This window comes from Dipteris shenzhenensis, chromosome 2 (genome assembly GCF_047967505.1).
Source record: "Dipteris shenzhenensis isolate YYH24624 ecotype China chromosome 2, Dip_SZ_1.0, whole genome shotgun sequence".
NCBI lineage: Eukaryota > Viridiplantae > Streptophyta > Polypodiopsida > Gleicheniales > Dipteridaceae > Dipteris > Dipteris shenzhenensis.
In genome coordinates this window covers 14,602,031-14,622,263 of record NC_141597.1, presented here as the reverse complement: position 1 = coordinate 14,622,263, position 20,233 = coordinate 14,602,031, and the positions used below count along the sequence as shown (strand labels likewise).

The window sequence follows — 20,233 nt, the reverse complement described above, 5'->3', positions numbered from 1 at the left end:
GGAACCTGGAACATATCCTCCCACTACCGCATCTATAGGAATAAGTTTTCCTTGAGTACCTAGGGAGGGATCCAGTGGTTGGCCAAAAATTCAAATGCATATGCTACATGCACCATGTTCTCCCTTAACACCTACCAGTAGCTCTCGGTGGTAGCCTGGTCCTGATGATTATTATGTGTTAATAGGTGGTCTAAGGAGAATGGATCTAGATGGGGCAAGTTCTATAGAGGCAAGTGGGTTGGAGGAAGAGTAACAATGGGGGGTTGCCAATGCCTAGTCTTTCACGAGGGCACATCATTGCCCCAATCTGTTCTGACTTCCCTATGCTCCTAGGCAATGACCTCCTCTTCCTGCTTGGGTATCCCATTGCCTTCTTCCCCCTTGGTAGTTTCCTTCTTCATATCCTCAGAGGCCCTTCACACTGTTCCCCTCCGTACTTCCCTCTTGTGGTTCCTTGGAGGTTCCCCTCTTGGTTGTTCTATTGTTGTTGCTCGGAGGTTGGGCATTCAACTTCGTGTAGGCCACACAGACTCAGAGTTTGCCATTTTAGGCACAACCACAATAGGGAAGAGCCAATCACTATGATCAATGGTATAGATAAACCTAGCTCATAGGAATTGATCCAACTTGGATTTTACATGTTTGACATAGTTAGGGTTCTTTCTGTACCTCTGTTGTCGAATCAGCTTAGCATTTGGTACAAAAGGTATCTTATGTTGATACAACTCAGGAGGAACTCCTCGTAAGTCTGTATAACTCCATGCAAACACATCCTTGTATCAAACAAACAAATCTCTTAGCATCCCGAGTTGCTTGGAAGAAAGATTAGCACTTACCACTACCATAGCAGGGTGATCTTATGTTCTAAGGTTTAGTTCTTATGTTGGCTCTAGAACCAACTGCTTAGTACCAAGTCGAATGATAGTCACTGGTATTTTAGAAATCTCTCATTCCCCTTCAATATCCTCAGTAATTTTTTTGCTCATCCCTCAACTTCTATTTGATGTCTTCAACAACTTGAAAAATGTCTATCTCATCTACAGGTAGGATATGTAACTCCATCAATCATGACTCGACATCCTAAAGGAAATGGATCTATGATCTCTAGACTCTTTGGTCGGCAAAAAATTGGAACCTTTCGAGGGTCGATCGGTATACACACATCTTGACTCTCTATTTTGATGATCATGTCTTTTGAACCCTAGTCATGGAGTACTTTTGCACTCTTCAGCTAAGGCCTTCCCAATAGGATTGGATAGGCATGCTGATCCATCAGTGATCACAATGAAGCTACCTGTATAATAGATGCCGCCTATAGAATGACCACATCCTGCAACGTACCTTTGGGGCCAGCTAGTCGTTGATCTGCCATGCTTGCTCAAAAAGGTGATGGCTTATATGACTTGAACTTTAGTCTCTAAGCAATCTCCTCAAAGATGATGTTTAGTCCTGAACCCCCATCCACTATTACTCTCTTTATGGTTTGTTTCTTAACCTTGATGGTGATCATGGGAACTTCCTTATCAACTATCGGAGTATAAATCATAGGTATAGTGGCTAAGCATTGCACCTCTTTTGGTTGCACAGATGATTCCTTGATCTGCTGAGCAAATAAATCACGACAGTATGGACCTATTCGCATTAACTTGGCAAATTTCAATCTGACTTCCATATTCTTAAATGTTTCCCATGCTCCGGATAGTTTTGCACTAGATTCTTGTTAAGCACTCGATTTATTTCAGTTGCCTTAAGGTAAAGGAGCCAATCTTGTGCATCCCTATGTTTTTCATAATGAAAGGGCTGGCAATCTTTTCCAAATTGCAAGGGCATCGCAATAGAGAGAGGATATATATATATATATATATATATATTTTTTTTTTTTAAATGAGAAAAAAAATTGAACTTGGTGGAAAACTTAAAAACCCAATACTAAAGGCATTGGTTGGCCACTACTATGCCACATGTAGACGAACTTAACTTTTCGTAAGATCTTGACACCTAAGCATATTTTCCCTTTTTAATGCCTCTTTATTGGGTCTTTGCATGGAGGAAAAAGGGGGGATGTTGACATTTTCAAGGCACCTACCTCTTTACTAGCCCCTTTACCCTAGATTTTGAGGATTCTCCTCTCTCGGTGACAGACTGTTAAGTATGCTTGGGCATTTCTACTGTTGGAGATTTTCTCTTCAAATCCCTTGCAATTTTGACTACCAACTCCTTTTAAGCCTTCCAATTGATGTATTTACTCAAAGCATATTTGTCTTTAGTGGGGTTAACACTTATCCTTTTGACTAAGTGAACACTTGCGCATCAACTGCATGTAGCAGCTCAGCTACAACTGCTCGGCATTTTGGATCCACTCTTTTCTTTCCATGTTATTCTTGAGGAAATTCAAATGTTCCGCCCATATTAGATAGTTAGAAGGGAGATTATTCTCTCCACAATAGAAGCACTTGATCTTAGATGGATCGGTTTTCTCCTTACACTTCTTACCTTTGTCCTTCTGCTTGGGATGCGGTGGGATATAGCTTGATGGTCGAGCATTAGTTGCCACTTGGTTTGCTGACACTAGGTGATTTTTACCATTGAACCAACAATTTGAGTCATCATGCCCCTACATTGTGGAGGTGTTATAATATTTAGTCTTGAATTCCTCTTCTACATGTCCACGGCTGGAACACTTGTTACAACATTTCTTATTGTTACTGGGCTTACCTCGAATTTTCAATTCTTTTAAGGCCTTCTTTAGCTCGGTTTTGAGTTTGTCTTTCTTAGTTGGAATCTCCTCTCCTTGGTATCACTATCAGCATCTTTCTTCTTTGCCTTGTGTTTTGAGCCTTCACTCTTCTCCAAAACCATAAACACTCGGAGGTCAGGGTTAGCTACGTAGGAGAACTGTGTGATGACAGGAGAATACTAAGTTGCGCACAACTTAAGAATACTCAAAAGAATGTAGAGTGCAAGACAATGTCGTGTTTAAAGACAATCAACATTAACTTGTATTGAATCAAGCTATCTTGGTTACAACCAAGCCACCTCGGCCTACACTGAACACTCCCTATCCTAGTAAGCTCAAGACAAATGAAGAGAACTCGACACACTGTTCTCCTCTTCTCTTCTCTTCCTGTTAACCATATCTGCCTTCTAAATAGATACGCATTTAGTGCGCCAACATGCATCTACTGATTGGTGGTGACACTGCAACTTTTTGCACCCTCTCTACAAAACTGGTGCTCGGTTGAGACTCCATCACTTGCTTCTGAGGCCATCACTCGGTCTCCACACTTGGTTGCAGCTCCATGTTAGCCTAACCCAAGGGCTAATAGACTTTGAAACTAATTGTTCTATTGGCTTTCATCGGTTGGCTACAAAAAAGAGTACATGTAACTAATTATGATATCATTTTTTGCTTCTAAGACATAGCATTCAATTCTCTTACACATTGTAACTCTACTTTTAGAATGAAGGTCTAATTGTTTCTAAAAAATTTATTGATTGGCTTTTGTTCCTAAATGAATAAATTTCCAATAATTACACCCAATTTATGATCTCATTGTTTAATCTTCTCACTAACTTGTTATCACTTTATGTGCTTAACTTTAAATGCTTTCACTATCTACCTTTCATTCTCTAATAATTCTTTGGATATAAGATGAACTTCTCTTAGAACAAGAAAAATGCATAACCTATTCTAATACAATTATCTTATCAAAGTTACAATACTTTTAGTTGTATAATTTGTAGAAACAACATTGAACTCTAACGACTTGCAAATAACTATATCTCAACGCAAAAAAATCTACTCTATAATTAGTATGTATGGATGAATACTATAGATACATGTATCTCTTGTAAGAATAAGAGAGATTATTATGTAACTAAATTTTGCATGCAAAAACACGCTTGGTTATAAATATTGCTTAATTTTTGTAAATTGCAAATCGGTTCTAATTTTATAAAGCATATTTTGGAGATGACAAGTATCATTTTTTCTTTCTTTCTGTAAGGTTGGGATGCCAATTTGTGTGTGTGTGTGTGTGTGTGTGCGCGCCCACGTACGTGCGTGCGTGCATGCATGCTAAGATTTCCATCTTTAAAATCACAACTTTCTCCACATGTAGAGGTACTAATTAAGATATTTAACTCACAAAGAGCTTCTACTAGCATGCAAAAGAGGAGAAAGAGGACAGGTGGGTAGGCAAAGGGTGGTAAGAAGGGGGTTGGGGAAGGGAACTTGCATGCTTGGAGGTCACATGCACATATGCTCATGAAAGTGGCCACCTTGTCCAACCAAATTTGATTTCAGTCCCCATGGAGGAACCTTGAATATCGGTACTTTTTTAATCTAAGGGTAATTTTGAAGTCCAAAGCTAGAAGTATAAAGACAAAGGTGTGCATCCAAAATACTATTCAATGGGATATAGGTATAGAGTTAAGTCCTACTAGAGTATAAATGTTCAGAAGCTCTCAACTATTCAAAATTTAATTTTTTTAGAGTCAATGATTCTCTTACATGCACATGCCTATTGATTCACACCATGAAGACATGGCTTGTTTGTAAGAAGGTTATGGGCGACACTGCCCATGAATATAATGAATAAATCCATCAATTGTGTCTTTGATTTCCATCCATTCTTAAGTGTGCACAAGGAGGTACAAGATGAATTGGATAGGTAGTGCACTATCAGTCTATTTGGTGGAGACTAACGCAACAGAAAGACTTCGAGTACATATACATAGGACAAATTCGTAAAGAAAGATGTCAAAGTACACAAACATAGCACTGCACATGGAATTCTTTAAAAAAAACACTTTTCCTAAACACGCCCCCCCAAAAGGAAAGAAAAACATCCCCATAGGTAGAGCAAGCAAACATAAATCTCCGTCGTCGTTCAATTAATCACAAGAAAAATGCAATGAAGCCATATATAGAGTTCAAGGATTAGTGTTATAAACTATTATTTGATATTCATGCTACAAATGTCTTAATTCCATGAGAATTTTTAAGGAGTGTTAATTTCAAAATGATTTGTATCATAAACGTCTAGAAGGTTGTAGATTCCACAGGAAGAATGATACTAGATGGGAACCGAATGTCACATTTTCATCACTGTCCTCAAGCTTTTCCCTTCAATCATGAGTGTGAAAGCCTCGTTGATATGAGAAAATGGAAGCTTGTGTGTGATGAATTCGTCAAGTTGTAGCTCCTGCGCAACAGGGGTTTGCACATTTTCAGAGGAACAAAATAAAGTCTTACTTGATGGAGATGGTGACAAGAGAGTTCCATGCTAAACCAAATAGAATGGCTCTCAACACATATGAAGACATGTAAATGCATGGAATGCACACACACACATTGTAGATCTCTTTTAATCTCTCGTGCTCTGCCAACTGTACGCCCTTAAATGAATGAAGATATGCGTCTAAGGTGCCTGAATTGTGTGTGGGGGCACTCGTGTGTAGTTGTGGGCGGGTATGTGTGAGTGGAGTGGAGTGGGGGGGGTGGGAGGCGGTTGGGGGGGGATGGGAGGGGAAGCAGAGAGAGAGAGGGAGAGAGAGAGAGAGAGAGATGGGGCACTCGTGTGGAGTTGTGGGCGGGTGTGTGTGTGTTGTTTTGAGGGGGTGGGGAGGCGCGGAGAGAGAGAGAGAGAGAGAGAGAGAGAGACCTTCTTCATGTACATCTCCACAATATTGGGAAGCTCTGACCTTGGTTTCATTCCACCAAAGAATGCCCCCGTCAATGTTCTCCCATACAAGAAAAGGTTAGGATGTGCATTAATTGTGTTGCTCTCGCCCTCCACTCCACAGATAACCGCTGTTCCCCATCCCTGGAAATAATGACACACAGTTATTCACCACATTTGTGCTGCTTCATACTACCCCAAGATTGTGTTCTTCCAACAGCAAACATAGCTGCACACATATCCTTCGTTGTTCTATCTGCTTTGCAAAATGTTATCTTTCATGAGATCACATATTGAGCAGTCACTATTGCATCAATCGCACTGGGCATCAAAAGTACTCACATCATGGCAGCTGAGAAGTGCTGCCTCCATTACTTTTGCGCTCCCTACACACTCAAAGCTGTAATCTACGCCACCACCCGTCAGATTTTGAATAACCTGCCATATCAAGATTTAGCTATGGTGACAGCTGCATTCAGCATGCAACATCCACTGGAATGGCATTTGGAGGGCTGAAGGCTGTGGACAGGGAAATGTAGATGAGGTATGCTTACCTGTGCCACGGGTTGTTCATGATCCTTGGGATTTATAAATTCAGTTACACCCAAAGTTCGTGCTGAAATACTCAGGTAATAGTTGGCATTAAAATGGTGCCTCTGTTTATTTCTTCAACAGCACGGAAGTACTAAGAAGAGTTTTGCTATTGGTACATTCTTAACAACTTAGCGCCTACAACGATGTTTCTTTCTGACCTTTTTCAAATTTTGTCGGATTGATATCCACCCCTATAATGCGAGAGGCGCCAGCTAGTCTTGCTCCCTCAGAAACCTGCACGTGTAATTATCCAAAAAACCTTATCATGTTTGGGCAAAACTTCTCCAAAGAAATGAGGATGCATTTTTATACAATATATATCACTTCTAGTGAGAGTCCAAGAGTGTCGAATTAAATGGCTTACACCAAGACCTATTGTCCCCAATCCAAAGATGGCTACAGTTGAGCCCTTTTCCACTTTGGCTGTCTTCCACACAGATCCTAGTCCTGTCACATAAACATGAAGAATAATTGAATCTCAGTGCTCATGCTATTATTTATTAGAAAAAATACACGTGCGACATCTGCAAACAAGCTGCATTTCAAACATGAGAGAGAAACCACAGAGTCATCAAATAAGGTGGAGCTGCAGTAATTACTGAATCTAAAACCAATGGCAGGGCTCTCAAGGCTGGATTACTCCTGACTTTTTGCAGTGGCAGTCCTGCCTGGACCCTATGAATGCTTGCCAGGCTACTATTGGAAATTCTGCTGCCTTGTAATGTTTTAGATGCCTAGTTATTGCTGTTCTAATACAGGTTTTTCATCATGCTCCACAGGGAGTGTCCATGAAAACCCCTTTTATCGCTAACACAGCACTTCACCAGTTTTTGACAGTCTTGGCAAGGAGTGGCTATGAGAATTCCCCTTCACTATTATCAAAAGCACTTTTGGATGTGGGATATAAGAGCATTAATTTATAGATAATCTCTCATCATTTAAATAGCCATGCCAAAAATGACAGCACAAGTTTCATGCTCTCCTCTGGACTGACAAAGACCATCAGCTCATGGCAATGCATGAGCACCCATCAAGAACGTACACTGATAGTCAGGGATGGATAACTGCAATCATTGTAAAGCATGGCTCACCATCATCTTTAGTTTCCTAAAAAAGATGTCTCTGCCTCCTGCCCTCCTGCATCACGTCCTCTTGCCATGAAGAAAGCAATTGCTTTTTGCCTTGAAACTCTGCATTCTCCTTAAACTTGGAACTTGCCTTTGCCTTCCAATTTTCGGGCTTTTTTATATTGAACAAATGCAAACTCAGTAGAGCCCAAGATACTTCTTTGTCAAAGTGTGTGCCCAAACTTTAGCGATTGCAACTGAAAAGAATCTGAGAAACAAGGTCATAATGACAATGATGTTGAGGGGGGATTAGATGCAATTATCATATGGGTTTAATTTTACGGGTGTCCTGATCGCCCATCAATGCATTTAGCAAGAGCTCTGACTGTATATTGCACTAGTGTTCTGCATTGTCCACAAGAGTACTAACACTTAGTGTCATTCCATGCATCAATGGCATAGAGCTATTGTTGTTCAAGTGACATGATGTGAAGCGCTACCCTCTTTGAATCCTTGATCGCAGGGGTCTCATGTGCAAGGGCACCGTTTGGTGTTGTGCCACCTCACATCAAAAAGCTCTCTCTAACTCTGAAAAGACCCTGAAAGCGCCCTGCATGTTGGGCATATTGTCTCCTCATGAGTCACATCAAGGATCTTAGAGGCATCCACAAGCTCCTTATCGAACAGCTCTACTAGATGCTAAAGCATAAATTTGGCCTCTTCTTACTGTGCATGCTGGCCCTTGAATGCTATTTTATCTTGCCATATTCCCCTTTTATTTGTTTGCATACTCTGGAAGTCTAGGAAGCTGGATGGACCCAACTATTTCTGAACCTCGGAAAGTTTGGGAAGCTGGACGGAAATCTGGAAAGTGAAGGTTTGTAGCCATCTAGTGACCAGGGAGATCTGGGATATGATGGAAGGCATGGAGCTAAAATCTGTCGATGTGTTGGACCAGTGAAGGTGTGGAACTTGAGAAGTGCAGTAGCTCTTTCCATGGTCATCGGGACTCCTGCAGATTTTGTTGATACCTCACATTTAGTTGGCGGATATAGCACAAGAGGCATGGAAGACCTTACAAGATCTCTATGAGACCAAGAGCATAGGAAAGATTCAAAATCAACTATTCAGTTTCCTAGTGAAGGAGAAGATTCTTAGGGATCAACTCAGAGCAGTTGGTCACAAGGTAGACATTAACCAAAGCCATGCTCCTGGTCAATAGCTTCCAAGAGCTACCGAGGGTTGGTGATGACTCCGAGCAATTGGTCACAAGGTAGACAATAACCAGTTAGCCCTTCTGAGACACTACCGAGGGTTCGTGATGACTCTCACCGCTTGAGAACGGATGAGGCCACTCACATTCGAGGAGCTGGGTCTACCGTTGCTTCAAGAGGAAGCCCAGATGAAGCTGTACGACAGGAAGGATGATGACACGAAAAAAATGTGCAACCCTGTAGTTGTGCTCCCCCTAGTGATCTCTTGCTCATCAAGTTTCATCTCTAGGTGTGCTCTTCAATTTCTGCAGGTGGTACTGGGCTGGTCCTCAGATCCCATCATCCCGACATCTGCTACAATATCACCTTTACGTCTGCATACTTTGCTTCAATGGGACATGGTGTCATCACAAATAAGTTTTCATTGGTTACCAGATGCTGTGTCTGATTGGTCCCCCTTCTTTACACACACACACACAATTGGTCAGCCTTCTTCTTTCTGCAATCTTTAGCAAAGTTTCCAGGCATGTCACAATAGAAGCACTTCTTCTGGTTCCTCCTTTTGTTTTCATCATCAAAAGCATCCCCGTCATCATTCTCGGCATCTTTCTTTTTCTGTGACCTCCATTTGCCACTCTTGCTCTTGACAATAAAAGCCTTTCATCGTCGTCGTCATCGGGCAAAAAGAAGTATTTGTATTATATGAGATCAAAAGATCAGTCTTTACACAGCCTTAATTACATAAGAAAACCAGCCCCCAAGGGGAGAAACAAGAGCGGCAAAGAGCATCTCTGTGAGCATCTAAGAACTCCAGTAGCAGTAGGCTATTCAAAAGGACTGTGCTTCCATCAACACACACACAGCTCCTCAGCATTGATATGGGATTACTATTCCTTGTCAGCAGATAACCAGCACGTGGTCTGGCAGAGGTAGACGAGAGACCAGCAACAGAGGTTGGACCCTTTGCTGGATGCTATGCTGGACCCTCTGCTGGACCCCCTGTTGGATGCTATGCTGGATGTTATGCTGAACCCACTGCTGGTCCCTCTGGTTGATGCCTTCCAAGGTAGAGGGTGAAATCCTTCTGTGCAAACAGAGGGGGGATCTCTCATTGCAGAGGATTTCGACGTGTGCTACAAGGTTACCTTTGAGATTAGCGACGGAGACTTTGACAAGTTCAAGTTTCGGATCAAAAGTGGTGATCAAGGCTTCTCTAGGCAAGCCCCACCGCATTCTGCTGAAAAGATCGGATGATGATCCTATCAAAGCCTTCATGGTAGAGACCAGGGAACTTGATGTTAGAAGTGCGCAGATGGTGCCACGTGTCTTCATGGATTGCACGGGGTGTGGGGGACCCAGCCTCATAGCCGCGCATAGTCCTCCTCACTCCCCAAAGGATGGGATATGAGGAGGAGGTTCACTCAGTCCATATATCTTAGACCACTCAGTAATCCCATGTGCTTATGGGATTTCTCCCAAGCCCACTGCCACGTGTCAAAACACAAGGGCATGAGGCCCTTTGGCCTCCATTTTCTATTATTTCTCCATTTAGTCTAAGGTACCTAGGGAGATGTTAGGGGCCCTTTGGCCACCACATTTAGGCCTATATTTCAAGAACTGACCAATCACACAGGTGCTCATCAGATCAACACGACAGTCACTCAGAGCCACCAAATCAGGTGCCGCCGTCAAGTCAGTTTGACAATGCACATGCAGGCTGCCGCATCCCACGCATGCGTGCCAAGTGTCATCATGAAGCTGTAGCCGCCACCCAGAGTCGCATGCACATGTAGTCCAGCACACAGTGCGGAGTCGCAATTTAATAGCAGGGGCCCCAACCAGCCCACTATAAGGCTGCAGTCCACTGTAGTTCATGCAGAGATTAGAGATCAGAGTCGCTGCGTAGTCGCCACACGTCACACCACAAAGGTTCCACGGGTGATACAATGTTAGAAGTGTGTAGATCGTGCCATGTTTCTTCATGGAGTGCGCTGAGTGAGATAGCTGTGCATAGTCCTCCTCACTCCCCAAAAACCCGGAGAGGGATATGAGGAGGTTCACTCAGCCCATATACCTTAGGCCACTCAATAATCCCATGTGCATATTGGATTTCTCCCAAGCCCACTGCCATGTGTCAAGGCGCGAGGGCATGAGGCCCTTTGGCCTCCATTTCCAATTTTTTCTCCACTTGGTACCTAGGGGGACCACACTTAGGCCTATATTTCAACACTTGAAGGTCAAAGATGACCATGCTAGTAGAAGATCAATGGGTGATAGAATCACTCCAAAGTTGGCTGGAGGGATTCATACCAATGGGGACCAACGTGGACCATCTACAAGAATCTCCCTATACAGGGAATTAATGACCAGGACGCTGATGGTGCCAATTCTTTGGTACCTTGCAAGTTTTGGTCGGTCCCTATCTTTTGAGGGGATGACTGAATGGTTCTGTTGGTACCTTGGGATGCTGAAGCCTTCCGACCATTAGCGACTTGGACTAGAGAGTACCAATGTTCCAGACTAGATTCGACTGCTCATGGATGTTGCAGATCAGGCCCTGGAGATGTGGGTGCATGGATTAGATATTGCTGACATCCTCTACTTGTTCTAAAGAGCTTTTTGAGGGAGCTGATGGAGCATGGGCATCAACATGTGAATGTGGACCCATTGTAGGTGTTGGAATATGAGGGTCACCTACCCACTTGTGAGCCCCAGGAAGACATGGGGGAGGATAACTCACTGTATAGGGTGGGATAGAGAGTTCAGATTAGGGCTTTCCATGTTGGCAGTAGATTGGCTGCCACATGGACAGCACATTGACTTTCTGTTTAGCCAAGGTTGTGAAGATACTTGGGCTAGTACAACAGCAGGTACTGAAGGTGGTACAGAAGCAGCAGTAGCAAGCACATCATGGACACGTGGTACAGCAGGTACTAGAGCAAGTGCAGCGGCTTGGAGATGTCTGTACAACTGCAGAGGAGTTCAGCAGACAAGACACTTGTAGCAGAGGCTACTGTAAGTCGGCAGAAACAGCATATGTTTAGGGCAGGGCCAGGTCCAAGGGTCGGCTAATATGGAAAGGGGCCAGACTAAGTCGTCCCAGTCTAGGGGATCTGACTGAGTGGTCGACCAGTCTGTCAGTCTGGTCAGCCAGTCCAAGGGGCCTAGTGCCCTAAAGGCCCATTTATGCAGGAGCTTAATGGACTATCCAGGTGCACACAAAGAGGCACATCTACCATATTTTGGTGGACAGGAGGATCAGCAGGAAGATCAGCAGCAGACTCACAGAGATCAGTCTTTGGACAGACCAGCCTACTCCAAGATGCAGACCAGCCATCTATTGGAGATCATAGAAGTGGCTGTATGCATTAGAAGAGGTTCTCAGTGTCAATCAAGGGTTAGGAGGAGACTTCCCTAGAGCAGCTACTGACGTCCATCGATGACAGGCAGTTTGGAGGAATTATTGCCTGGAGTAGATTCCAGAAGATCGAAGAATAAGAACGAGTCAGATTGGCCAATAGGGGCCCCCATGGTGACCCATACCCAAGAATGTTTCTAACTTACAAATGTTTTCTTGTGAAAATTATGGTGAATGGTTGAGAGTGAGTCAATAGGGTCCCCCATCAGCCCTACATAAAGCATCACAAGCGCTCAGCTTCTAATTGAATTTTCGAGGTCTGTACTGCAAATTCCACTATGCATTAGAAACTTTTATGTTTTTCAAGATTTATTTTAAGTCCAAATTTTATATACTCGTTAAAGCGACACATCACTGATAAGATTACACAGGGAGAGGCTACAATTGACATGGCCATGATTATGCTAGTCGTAACAGAAATGTTCTTGGTCCTGCCTCTGTTTTTTCGTCAGAATTGAAGAGACCACCATAGCATCCACTTGCTTAAGCCTCTCCGGACTTCTTAAGCTGCTGGTTGCCACTTATCTGAGGTGCTACAAAGTGTCATGCTTCAAGTCCCCTAGGAATTTTCTAGAAACCATGACCCTTATGAACAAGCTCAAAATTTCGGGCAAGCTTCTATGTCATGTTCTAGCCATGCAGTCTGAAACTTCGAACCAACCACTGGATATCCAACCGGAATCCACGCAAGACCTTGGTTAACTTATCTTTGTCATCTTTGTAAACTTGGAAAAACAACCACATTGGCCGACCTTGCTTTGCCCAAAAACTTGTTACTGATGGCTTGTCACAGCTCGTGGAGCCCATGCTGCTGGTCTTCTTGGCTGCTTACCAAGGCATCCCTAGTTGGTAGCATGCAGGCAGCATTTAACCCGCTGTAACAAAAATGACAAGAATCCCACTTGACAATGGCACAACAACAATAGACAGTGTTCCATTGCCATCCTTGTATTGAAATCGTGCCTTCTTTCAAGAACCTCCGAGCTACTTTTGTGACCTTGAGCTCATTTTTAAGCATGTTCGAGCTATTGCTGACTCCTCCCCAATCCATTGGATGCTCACTTCAACAGTTTGTGGCCCATCACTCAATGATTTGAAGCCACATACAATCCATGTAGATAGCACATTTTTTGTACTTGATTTGGCAAGTTCATCAACATCTACTTTCTTTTCTGCACCTTGGAGTACGTTTAAGTTGGTTATCTCTGTAGATTCGAGACTCGTCTTGTAGATACCCTTGCCACACACTGACATTTCTTGGCATGACACCTCAGACCAAGGGCAGCTATCAAGGATAAGTCTATGCCTATCAAGAATGAGTAGAGAAAGGCCACTCAACATGATCCCTGTCTACCATTACAAGAGCACCCGCAAGCACTATGGGTTTATTTATGGCACATTTCTAATTAGACTGATAAAAGTAAGTTGAGCGGGAGAATGTAAAGTACCTGTAGTAACGCCACAACTAAGAATGCAGATCTTTTCGAGTGGAGCAGCAGGATTAACTTTGACAACATTACCATGCTCCACTACTGTGTATTCACTAAACGTTGATCCCAAAAAAAAATAGATTGGCTTCCCTTTGATAGAAAATCGGCTCTTGTTGTCACTGAGCATAACACCTCTTCTTCTGTCGAGCCTAAATTTTTCACAGAGGTTGCTCTTGACAGATCTGCAATGAATACATTCCTTACACTCTCCAAGAAATACAGGAAGAACATGATCCCCTTCTTGCAACTCTGTCACACCGTCGCCAACGCTCTCAACAACGCTGCATGGTTTTTCAGTAGTGAGTTAGTTGAGGTTTACAAATAATGGACAACTGGCATGCATTCAATCAGACAATCAATTCTTCTAGATGTTTACATTTTGATGCATGTTTAATACAAAGGACCTCTCTTCTAAGCAGTGTGCTGCGCACGCGCGCACGCACGCGCACAGAGAGAGAGAGAGAGAGAGAGAGAGAGAGAGAGAGAGAGCTGTACCCGGCAGCTTCATGCCCGAAAACACGTGGGAACATGCCCAACTTTGGCTGCGACAACAGTTTAGAGAATCACTGCCAACATTTAAGTACCTACTGTTTATTTCAAGAGCCCCTCTTTTTGACAGTTGAACACTAGATACTGTAATTATCCTGGGAATTAATTTTTCTGTATTCTTTTTTTTTTCCACAAAGATTGCACTTCTGTAATGAAGTTTCTGAATTGTTGGAGTACTGTGGTGCCAACAGTCTTCTTAAAGATTTTCTGACATGAAAAATATACCATCAAATGTTTTGAATAGAAGTCTCCTTCAATTTACTAACCTTGTCCTCCCAAAATGTCACGTCAGAGTGGCAAACTGATGTGAATAAGACTTTGATACGGACTTCACCAGCCTGTGGGGGATCAACTTGTACATCTTCCAGGACAAGAGGCTCCTTTGGTGCCCAGCAAACAGCAGCTAAGTTCATTACGAAATGATGTAATGTCAGCTACTTCTGTTTTTTTCTAAATCATAACAGAAAGAAACGATCCCCCACTTGAAGCCCCCACCCCACGGCGCTCTCTCTCTCTCTCTCTCTCTCTCTCTCTCTCTCTCTCTCTCTCTATGCATGCATAAATACGGTCACATATTAACTCTTTGAAATCACAAGCTGTTATTAAACACACCAGGACATTTATTCCACAATAGATGTCAATAGTGTATCTGTGGACATGCGATCAGGTTAACAATGTCACTTGATGCATTACTAGATCAAGTTGGGACTCTTGTTCTTTCCAAGGTCCCAGTGGTACCATGTAACACCACATTCATAATTGTTACGCTCACCAAAACCACCACTCCACAGTGAATTGTTTTGGTACTATTTTCCTGCTCAGAATGAAGACCGAGTTTGGTTGGCATAATGCCATCCCTTGTGGAGGTTAGTTTAAAATCCCGTCCACCATCTTCTACAGTTCAAAAGGCATTTTGTCTTGGGTTGTATGGTCATCCTTAGGGATCGAATGTGGCTACTGCCTATCTCAACTACACCTTTCATACCAACCCAATGCAAGATGTGGTTCGCAAGTATTAAACAACATGTGTGATGGACCGTCATCGGAATTTCAATCAAATAAGGCCCTCTCCATGGATTCTTCATGTTCATCACCTTAATACTGATGATTGGTATGATCAGTTGTTTTTGCCCTTGACTGATGGTCTGTTTCCTGAAATATGTGTCCCAAGTCCTTTTTGTAATTACAGATGTTTTATACAAAAGAGGTATTGACCAGGTTATCCAGAGGTATGTCCCTGATTTTGAGAGGGATCCAATGGTGGCAAGGCACATCAGGAAATTTCAGTAGAACATTTTCCGGGAGAAATAGCTGACAAAAAAACCATGCAAGCAGGCTTGTGGTGGCCTACAGAGCTTAAGGATACCTACAAGCATGCCAAACAATGTTTGCAGTGCCAAAAAAAGGGTAGTCCAACTGAGTTAGATATAATGCCACATCAACCTGTGCTCTCTTTGGAGACATGTCAGAAATGGAGACTGAAATTTATAGGGCCAATCAAGCCTCCTGCTAAGCACGCTAATAATGGGTATATTCTGGTGGCAATAGACTACTATACAAAATGGGTAGAAGCAGTGGGGCACTCAGAGATGCAAACAGTGTGGCTAGCTATCAAAATATCACGACTAGATTTGGGTGTCCCATTGAGTAAGTTTCAGATCAGAGTGTTCATTTCCTGAACAAAGATATAGAAAGACAAACAACCATGCATATATAAAGAGCTCAAGCTTCTGGACCCCCAGAGCTCCATCTGAAGCATTCGGCAGATAATTTTAGAGGATGATGCTCCTCCAATTTCATTGTTGCCTCCTCTTCTCCATTCCCAGCCTCAGCTCTCCTCCATACAGAGGCCAGCGGCACATAGGTCCTTCAAGGTACGATACACATGGTAGCAGACACATCATCACATCAGTGATTCACTTGCAGAATAATCTTTCTTTTGGATTCAGGACAGTTATTCACTCACATAATATCTTTCCTTTGGATTTAGGACACTTAGCACTTATTTGCAGTAGACATGCCACCCTTGTAAAGTCACATTGCTTGCATGGATCAAACTCCACTTTCTGATCATGTAGATTTGTAAGTAGGCCTTCAGCATGAGGCTCTTCAACAAAATCAGCACGGGAGGACGATGTACAACCATCACATGATTGCATGGAACAAAATCTAAAACATATATTTGATCATGCAGATATGCAAATAAGCCCTCAGCATGAGGCCCTGTCATCTCCACTAGATTCAAGAGATTTATGCCACAATGCATTGTTTATATGTTGAGTTTCCATCACCATTTCAGACCAGTAGATCAGTCCTAAGGACACTTCAACGTCAGTTCAGTCTTGCCATAGTGCAAATGACATTATTGGTCTTTGCCATAGAGCGAATTGTGGAAGACAGTGTTCTAGCATGCACTTATGACTGTTTTGCACAGTCCATACTTGATGCAATTTTCTAGTGTTATCCAAGACTATCAGTTTGTCCAAACAACATTATCTTATGTCATATCAGTATTCAGCAGCTCACATGCTTCTGGAACATCTCATAAATTCCCTTTTGCTATCATGGCTATTAGGCCTTCTTATGACTAGCCCTTTGATGAGCTTGTGATAGATACATTTGCATCGGATGGTGATAGATGTTCAAACACTCGGACTTCTTACGATTAACTCCTTGACAAGCTTGTGATTGTGATAGATGTTCAAACACTCCCGTTTTACAGATTACCTTCAGCTCACATTACTTGAGCATTCAAATCATTCACACCATCCAGGTCATTCAGGCTATCGGGCCATCCCCATGGGGACATTCCTACATAGCAGAGTCTCTTACCTGAAAGTACCATACTTGCTCCTCCAATCCTTCATATTATGCCGCCCCTCGACCCAAGAATGATCATGTAGTTTTCTGTCATATGCCATTATTCAAGAGATCTTATTCTATTTCAGCATAAGTATGCAGTGCGTGCCATCTTTATTGGTTTGGTGACATTCTTCTCAGTTACACTGATCAGCTTCACATCCCACTTCTTCTACACATCAGCTTCATGGTCCACACCGACTTATAACATGTTCAGCTTTGGATTAGCCATTAGTAGCATGCAGTCGTTGACTAATCAACTATTGTTTTATGCAAGAGGACTTCTTACATTTATGCATATTTCCCTCTTCCCTTCACTATACCTTTTGGGTTTTGTTTCCAAAGGCGAAGGATAATCTACAGCTTAAGAGGGGACATGATCATCAATGTACAAGATCTAAATTGTACTCATTGTATAGACTTCCGCTGCATAGTTACTGTACTCACACTTGCACATACTTTTTCTTTTCCAGTTTTGGCTGCTATCATATGCTCTAGAAAATCCAAAAGGATCTTGTACAAGCACCCTCTTTCTATCCAATGCAATTTAAGAGGGGGTGTTGAGAATGGTGTAAACAAACCCTAAGCGTAACGCTAAGGGGTGAACATACATAGTTCAATTTTGTCGTAATACAACATACTGTACAGTTAATCATCTCTTCTACTCTCGCTCCCCCTATCCTCGAATACCATATCCCAAAACTGGTAGAGGAGAGTCTGTCCTTTCTTGGGCACTTCTTCCCAGGTAAGGCCGTCAAGGCCACAAGCAGCACAATTTTCATGAATCATGCCTCCAAATGGCTCATCATCTATTGGGAAACCACAGAGGGAAACTGGACTTATATATCCCCTTGAGCTCTTTCCATCTATGGTATATGGCCTCTATCTAAAGCAAGTAGATAGAAAAGAAGTGGGATCTCTTGTACATTAGTGCAGCCACACCCCCCTCGATTTGCTTCTTGCCTCACCCCATCACAGCCTCTTCCTGTTGTCAAACTCCTCCCAACCACTTTATGCAGATCCCTCATAACAGCCTTTTCTTGCAATACATGGTATTCCTCCCCCTTTTTCAAATTGAAACCATATTTTTCAAATCAAACCACCTATGGACCTAGGCATAGTAAATGCAAAATGCCACCTCAACATACCATTGCCCCACACTTTAGAGAACCCTGATTCTCAGACCTCAAATCCCTTTCTTATCCTAGGTCAAGAGCTCCCTATAGCCTGGGCTCATGAACACATGGGAGTTCCATAGGACTAACTCCACAAGCGATGATGAGCACTTTTGCTCAATACTTACATTATTAACAAGAGGTAAAAAGTCACATGCATTGCCTTTGATAGAGGATCAAATGATTTTAGTCACTACCTTTGAGGCCTATCAGTTACAGACCTAAGGCAATCTTGCATAAGTGAATTCCGTACTTCCATGCTATCTCCTTCAGGAGTCTTCTCTAGTCGGTTTTCCTCCAAATTCAAGCCATACATTCATAAACAATACTCATATTTGCAAACTATCCTCACCTTTTGCCACTGCATTTAAGTCTGTACTTTAAGTTTGCCAAGCGACTCAATGAAATCACAAAACGTGACGTGCTACAAAGATTGACCCTCATTTTATTAGGGTGAACTATTTTGAGGGTTGAGTACAATTATAGCTTTGATTGAAGCCACGTTGGGGATGAAACACAAACGTCATATGTGTAATCTTGGAACCTTAAGGATATGAAAAATGCGGAGAAATTTGTATTGCTGACTGAGTTTGTTTACACGATAGACTAATGTATATGGGAACTTGCTCTTATATATATTTGTTTGAGTTTAGGGACGATGCTCTCTATCATCCAATCGTCCATGGTGGTCCAATTATTGGAAAATTTGAAGGACTTGTAGGTTTAACTTTGGTATGCAGCATTTGTACAAGCGAGTGTTCATAGTTCATTTTCTGAATGCGTTACGGTGCGTCATCATAGTTAACATCTCTTGACCACCGCTTCCATGTTTGAAGGTCATTGCCTTTGAATTTTCATAGGTCTTTGCTCAACTAAAGGTAAGGTGAGTTCTCTTTGGTAGATCCCGTACGATGAAAGTACTAAACCTCAAGGTTGCAAAACAAATGAGGCACAGATTGCGATGAAACAAAGAAGGATATATTGACTTGACGAATCCCTTCGCAAATCTAGAACAATACATAAACGCAAATGATCGTAAAGATCATTCTAAAATTAATAACTAAGAGAGGAAGAAACAATAAGCAATAGCAATTTTTTTAAAACCAAAATGTGAGCTTCAAAAGCTCGTCACTGCAGCACTTCTCCTGCAAGAATTGCCAATAAAACAATCTTTGGACAAATTGAGGACACCATTTTGTCCACTAGTCAAAGGTCGTAGAGATAAAAGTACATGATCCGTCACTCACTGTGCAAGCGAGAACCCTGCCAGAACTTAGCCATGCCCCTTGAAAAGCGAGTCCTATGTGCATAAGATGAAAATATGGATATACCAGTTTCAACTTACTTGAAAAAAAAGACAGTAAGATTTCGTACCTATCTTATCAAAACTCCTAGTTGCAAATCTTAGGACGCCATAGTACTAATTAGCCCATGATAATTTGTGCGTTCGCAAATCTACACGTGGTTTCAGCTAATTATATGTTCGCCAGAACGCTATGCCATCCATATTCATGTAAACGAGCATGTGTACGCGTGTGTGTACGTGTGTGAGAGAGAGAGGTTTCACGTATATAGTGACTCAGTGAGCAAGGAAACAGTAAACGAACAAAAGAGTGCGGTTCAGCGAAACCTTTGCAAGTGATCACTTGTCCAGTTGTTGGTGCCATTTAGTGGGTTCCAGAAGAAGCTCTATGAGATCTGTGATTGGGGTAGCGCACCGAGGACTGATTGACGAAGAGAGCAGGGACGAGCACAACGCCCTCATTCGCGAGATAAAAGGAGGAGGGAACAGGCACAGTCTTCACGTGAGTTGACAGGGAACCTTTTGGCGGCTGGTCAGTCATGCCTTGAGATGATAAGCACCGATGTGTGGCGTCAAACTGTCGGTTCGTGCTGCAAAATTCAAATGCATTCGCAAAGTTTGAATAAATTGTGGACGATTGATGCGGTCATCTCGTCGTGTTCACGACTTTTGATTCGATCTTCCAATCATGTAGAAAGCCGCGGCCTCAGATGTCGCCCGACGCCCATCAACCTCAAAAAAGCATTCCATGCACAATTTGAAAAGTAACACTCAAAGAGCTTGCATTTTGTGCAATTTTTTTGTTCAAAAGTCTGACTCCTCTCCAACCATGGCGCAATTGCTAAGCAAATTCATTACAACCTCACAATCGGAGTTCTCC

At 42.5% G+C, this 20,233-nt stretch overlaps 1 protein-coding gene across 1 annotated transcript; it reads right to left on the bottom strand.

The window, feature by feature from the left end:
- Positions 1 to 4,927: 4,927 nt before the first annotated feature.
- LOC147904366 (alcohol dehydrogenase 1-like) lies at positions 4,928 to 19,948 on the bottom strand. Its single transcript, XM_087394144.1, has 10 exons — positions 19,681 to 19,948; positions 14,283 to 14,419; positions 13,963 to 14,009; positions 13,426 to 13,748; positions 6,643 to 6,725; positions 6,437 to 6,512; positions 6,239 to 6,300; positions 6,027 to 6,122; positions 5,667 to 5,828; positions 4,928 to 5,207 (listed from the first exon to the last, which is right to left on the bottom strand). The coding sequence occupies exons 1-10, from the start codon at positions 19,715 to 19,717 to the stop codon at positions 5,097 to 5,099; spliced, it is 1,134 nt and encodes a 377-aa protein (XP_087250270.1). The 5' UTR covers positions 19,718 to 19,948; the 3' UTR covers positions 4,928 to 5,096.
- Positions 19,949 to 20,233: the final 285 nt, after the last annotated feature.